The 5,898-nt window shown below is 34.6% G+C and overlaps 1 protein-coding gene across 1 annotated transcript; it reads right to left on the bottom strand.

The window, feature by feature from the left end:
* Positions 1-1,124: 1,124 nt before the first annotated feature.
* Positions 1,125-5,198, bottom strand: LOC128393362 (uncharacterized). The gene has a single exon (XM_053353536.1). The coding sequence runs from the start codon at positions 3,080-3,082 to the stop codon at positions 1,943-1,945; it is 1,140 nt and encodes a 379-aa protein (XP_053209511.1). The 5' UTR covers positions 3,083-5,198; the 3' UTR covers positions 1,125-1,942.
* Positions 5,199-5,898: the final 700 nt, after the last annotated feature.

Below are 5,898 nucleotides of genomic sequence, written 5' to 3' on the forward strand. Positions count from 1 at the left end.
GAGAACGCTTGTCACGCGTAGAAAACGTTGATCCAAGTAATTCACAGCAAACCAACGACAATACACTCAAACTCAAAATCTATACAAGTTTCTATAAGATGTTAGAAGCCAACTTATTGAAGAATGAGAGAATTCTTTTCATGTCATCAAACACAGATTTGACGATCCAAACACAGATTCAAACTGAATCTGTAGATGGTAGTGCAGCACAGAAATCACCTGCTGATGAACAAACATTTGATAAATTCAAACCATCATCACACAAAGAGAAAAGGAAAGCAAATGATTCTGTTGAACAAGTTCAGCAACAACAACCAAAACAGACGAGAAAGCCTGATAGTATTCATCTATCTCAAGATGAGGAACTCCATGTTGCCGTAAATTCGATTTCAACACTCGAACAATATGATGAATCAACGATGGATGATAATTATGAAAACGAGCCCATAGAACATTGATGGCTGTTTGTCAGTGAACACATATTCTACTAATTTTGGCTTGCTGGTCAAAGTTACTTGTAATTTTTTGAGTTCAATCAAATAGACTAGTCCTGTAAATCAACACCTTTTGAGCAGTTACATTTGATATACACGTATTGAAGTATCCAGATTTCCGGTGATTATCTGTGATGACAGTTGCTTAAAATACACTTATAAAAGTGTGTGTTGTTAATGTGGTTTAATTGAATTACTTCTATCGATTTTTTCTGTGTCGGCAATATAGTTACATTTGAATATGTCTCACAGTAAATACAATAGCTATATCATTCAGAATTATCTACATGATGTACCAAAGCTTCTCAACCATATAACGAATCAACTCGCAGTCAATCCAGAAGAAGCTGATCGTTTATTGAAAGAAAAATTCGAAGAAATAATAACTGCAGAAGAAAAAGCTCAACTAAACCACAAGTCATCTCATTTTTTGGAAAAAGTAGCTGATTTAGATCAGCTTTTTCTTAGGCAAATATAATCAATGCATATCGCAGAACGAAAAGCTAACACAAGAGCTCGAAACTTGTTCCAAAAATGTTGATGAACTGAAGCACAAACATCAAAGTGAAATAGAAAATTTGGGTGCAGCAAATAATTTACTGAGGGAAGAGTTAGAAGAGAAAACGAAACAGTTCAAAAGCTCGCTACTTAAAAAGATAGATAAAATGAAAAAGCAACTTGTTGCTTGTAAAAGATGCAAAAAAATTCATCAAAAAAATACCACAATTCCAACTTCATCAAACGCCGAAGTGTTGAGATTGACTCGTGATCTAGCCGAAGCAGAAGCAAGAATCGTTTTCTTGACTAAAGCTGTTGCATCCGGTAAACCAGAAGGTATGGATGAAAAGAAAATCTTTGATAAAGAGAAAATTATTGAGATTGTGAACGAATACAATTTGCATGCCGATGATAAACTTGAATTTGCCTCTTCACACTCTACTTCTCCCATCGTTAAGAAAATGAATACATATCATGATATATTGAACAAGATTAACACCGATCTATACGATATGTTCATCAACACTCCAAGTGCTTCAACAATTTCTAGTATTGCTACTGTTGGATACATAAAATCTATGATTGAAGATGAGCATTCATTCAATGAAGATTTACTTGCTACAAATTTTATTGAATCACTTCGCCAGATTCTACAAACACATCTAAAAGATCTATATGGTGAAACGTTTTCTCAACTTTCTGATGATAAAATTGAGATCACTTTTTCAATATACTCGAGTTTTTACAAGGTTCTGAACGCTTATACTCAAAAAACCAGCAATAAAAAACTTAATAGCAAACAGAAAAAAAGAAGCCCAGCACATATGAATACGCTTGTATCAGCAAAGCAACAGCAGGAAAGTGATGCTGAACCGGTTGCTAAAAAATCGAAGCTTTTAAAGTTTGATACATTTCCTGACGAACATTCAAGCAAGTTTATTAAAAAAGATTTATTTTTTCTTTTGGATACAGGTGTGTTTGTTGGATTGTTTCCTCAAGTTTCTTGTGACGGTTTTTCTTATTCGGTCTTTTTTCACCAACGGTGTTTGCTCAAACCAATCAACAACGGTTAAGTTCAAACCAGCTCTCATCCTCTCACGTGTAGTAAGGTGATGATATCCTTTCTGTGCAAAGAAACCGAACATTGTTTGCAATGTTTTACAGTAAGCACAATAAGCACAGGCAATTGGACAGAAAGCATTCACAAGTGATTGCTCTGGGTGTGCTCGTACTGATATCAAACGATTGTTCATGTTTGGATAAAATGGTGAACATGGAGCTGTCAGAAAATTGTACAGCTGTTTGCCTACATCATCATTATGAAAGATTTTGGTTAAGCTATATTTTGTGATTAGTGTGTTAATGTTACCAATAGAGCCATGTATAGAATAATCAATTATTTTTGCAGTCAGTCGATTGAATACAATCAAACAAAAGTCATTGAAAAACTTTTTCGGTTCACATCCAGTTTTAGTGTTCACAATTTGTTCATGATTAATAACTGGTGCACGATTCAGCTGTGAATTTAACTGTGAATTCGTTGAATTTAATAGTCTTCGAAAATTGTAATTTCCCATTTTTATGTAATGAGTTCCCAGAAAACCAACAATCTCATTTGCATGTATTATTTTAGCTTTGTAGTTTCGTGTCACAAAATCTTGTAAATTTTTTTCGATGAACTCAACATTTTGTGGTAGAATTGCTTGCGCATGCATCGGGTGTTCAATAGCTTTTTTCCATATTTTATCACGTAAACTTGTCGATATTTTTACAGTGTTTTGGCAAATAATATATTTCTCGTCAACAATAAATGATATCGTTGGCCCCATCAAATTTGTATTCAATGACTGCTCAACTAGCTTCGTAATTTCTTTAGTGTCTTCCAGACGAGCTGCATCACTTTTTCCAAATGAGAGTGAGCCAATTATTGTAATACCATCATCTTCTTCACTTTCATATTCCTCTGATCCTCCATCAACAACTGTTCTTTTGTTTGTATCTGTTCCAACACAGCCATTTTGCTCTGGCTCTTCCATCATTTCGTAATCATTCTCTGCAAATAAAATCAATTCATTTTCATAGTCACCCATGGATTTCAAGTACTAATATTATAGTAGAGATAGAATATTACTTTAACTTGTTTATATTCAACGTAGAAGACGTAATGGATTACTTTCAACTTGCACCTCAAACTGTTTATGAAAATGTGCTAGTAAAAAAACATCCACACTCTTTTGTACCAAAAACTTTATATTCACGATTTACCGCTCACGATGATACACACTTACGCTTAGAACCTTCCATCAGTTTAACAGATAGTCAATCAGATCGCAACTCTGGTTATGGTTTGTACAATGCTACTACTATCTACACATATCTACCCAAAGGGTCAATATATGAAAATATAATTCTGTCGGAAGAACATACTGATTTTCGTGCTCTACCTACCGTAGAAACAGATCCTGGTCTTTATCAAACTGACGATGTAAAAGCGAGTAGTAAACTGCCAATCAAGTTGAATACAAACTTCTTTGTAAGTGAAAAACCTGTTGTGGAAACATTATTCATACCAAGAGCTTCTAATAGAAAAAAAATGCCGGAATCAGAAGATGCGCGCAAGTCTTCGTCTAGTGAGGAAAGTACATACTATGCTGAAGCAGATGATTCTATAAAAAAGAGTTTCATCAATTCTGTGAATGCTACAAATCCTTAAGTTTCTCCAACCTTATATTCTGCCTAGCTATGTATCTAAATAAATTGTCGTATGAATCTTTTTCTAGTATTGTTTTCTTTAACAATGATTTAACTTCTTTATTTTCTCTTGCTGTTGTGTGCCCAACTTATTTAAATGCAATATTGCAAAAGTGTCGTTCAACTTACTTTCTTCATTGTGGTGAGCCAACGAATGGTTACATTTCAAGAAAAGTCCAGTGCCATTCTTGTTATGCTGTTTACAATGCTAAATTTATCAAATCTACTGAACAGTTTGTCAACCTACTTATCCGAAATAACGTGTCTTTAAAAATCTTTCCCAACCTGAAATGTATGGATGAACAACTGATTCATTTTGTCTCGATGACTGGTGATGTATTCTCACAATTTCTTGAAAGTCGACAATATGAAATAATTGAATGCAAAAAATATGATATACCCATCAACTACAGCAGTATCAAAATTTTTCTTATATTAATTTCAGTGCAAATCATCATGAGATGAAAACTCTTGTAGATATTCAACAGTTTGAACATGAGTTGCGCTTCGCTCTAGATGATTCTCTGCATGGAAGTCTCGTTAGTTTGAAGTTGATCTTGTTCAGTTTGTATCACCACTCCACCTTCAGATGTACTCTTAGCAAACTGCAAATTTTAAATTTAACTATAGATGATCAGACACAATCACAAGATAATATCTATTCATTGAGTAAAATTCTACTTACTGATGAGTTGCGTGTGTTGATACTGAACATTTCAAATGTAAACGTGCGCTGGGACTTTTTTGATACATGCAGGATTAAACATGCATACTTACAAGTTCACTTTGATGACAAGTTCAATATGTGGGTTAAACCAACTCGCCAGAATAAAAGTCTAATCTCGTTGGTGTTTATCCACAACGGAACTATTTCATCTCACTATCTGTCTGATTTTCTTCCTTCTTTCCCAAAACTGAAAAATCTACGTTTAGTCAATGATAACGCACTTACTTGGAATCGCTTGGAAGAAATATTAAAGAAGCTGCCACAACTAGAGACTTTAGTTCTCGAGAATTGTACGCTCTCCAATAATCATTATGGTATTATTGCAATTTCTGGAATCAAAATAATACATCAAAACTTTCCCACAATACAAGCGAAACAATATGATATTATTATGTATGAAAATTTCTATAGAAATTGTTTTTGTCTCTGAATTGCATAGAGCTATGCTTTATTACAGTGACAGTGTATAAAACATTCGAATCGAAACACGGTGGGTAGAAATGCAGACCCGCTGGGTGTTATGCTCATAAAGCACGATGTGATACTATGTATAGCTCATGCAGAGCGGAAACAATTAGAAAAAGTAGGACAATGCCTAATGTAATTAAAAAAACCACAAATATCAATAGATCTCTTTGACCACTAACGGTACAACGGTCTTCCACAGCCGTGATACTTTGATAAGCTGCGAAAAGACGAACCATTGATTTGGATTGCTCTATATAATTTGCATCAATATCAAAAAACATGCGTGAAGTTGACTGTTTTTTTCCGATTGCAACCCAATTCTTGTTTATTATAGCATAAAATATGTAAGTGATACAATTTCAGTAACTTGGTTATTACAGTACAGTGTATATGAGTTTATGTTTAACAGAAAGATATATAAAAAAATTGAATTAAGAAGTTTTTGGCGCGTTTCGTATTGATGAACTAAATAATTTTGATTGCCCACCATATCCCTGGGACCAACCTGATACAGAACTCACGAATAATGACACCTCTTGGCTTAACTATAGTATTATATCGAAAATGTGATCATTTTACTTATTCGGGCATCACAACCTTCTCGATAATAGTTGTGCTTGACGCACCGCTGGACCTCGAAAAATTACTCGAGCTCGAGAAACTGCTCTTTCCTGAAGAATTACTTCGACTCGAATAACCACTTTGATCAGAAAGACTTCTTGAGGAAGAGCTATTGCTTAAGCTCGAAGTCTCATGCGAGCTCGTGGATGTAGCTGAAGATGATCGTCGATTTAGACCAGGGCCAGGACAATCTTTTTCACATATATCGGTACATATGTGACGTGGAGCACCGGGAAATTTACATTTTCGTGTCTCATGACGCATTAAGCGTTTAAGTTCGACTGGAACTTCACAAAATTTACAATAAAACTTTGACGGGTCCTTGGGTGCAACTTCATT

Source organism: Panonychus citri, unplaced genomic scaffold (assembly GCF_014898815.1).
Source record: "Panonychus citri isolate SS breed McGregor unplaced genomic scaffold, ASM1489881v1 Contig00012, whole genome shotgun sequence".
Lineage (NCBI taxonomy): Eukaryota > Metazoa > Arthropoda > Arachnida > Trombidiformes > Tetranychidae > Panonychus > Panonychus citri.

Coding starts and splice junctions, on each gene's coding strand:
- LOC128393362 (XM_053353536.1), bottom strand. CDS start 3,082: ATGGGTGACTATGAAAATGAATTGATTTTATTTGCAGAGAATGATTAC.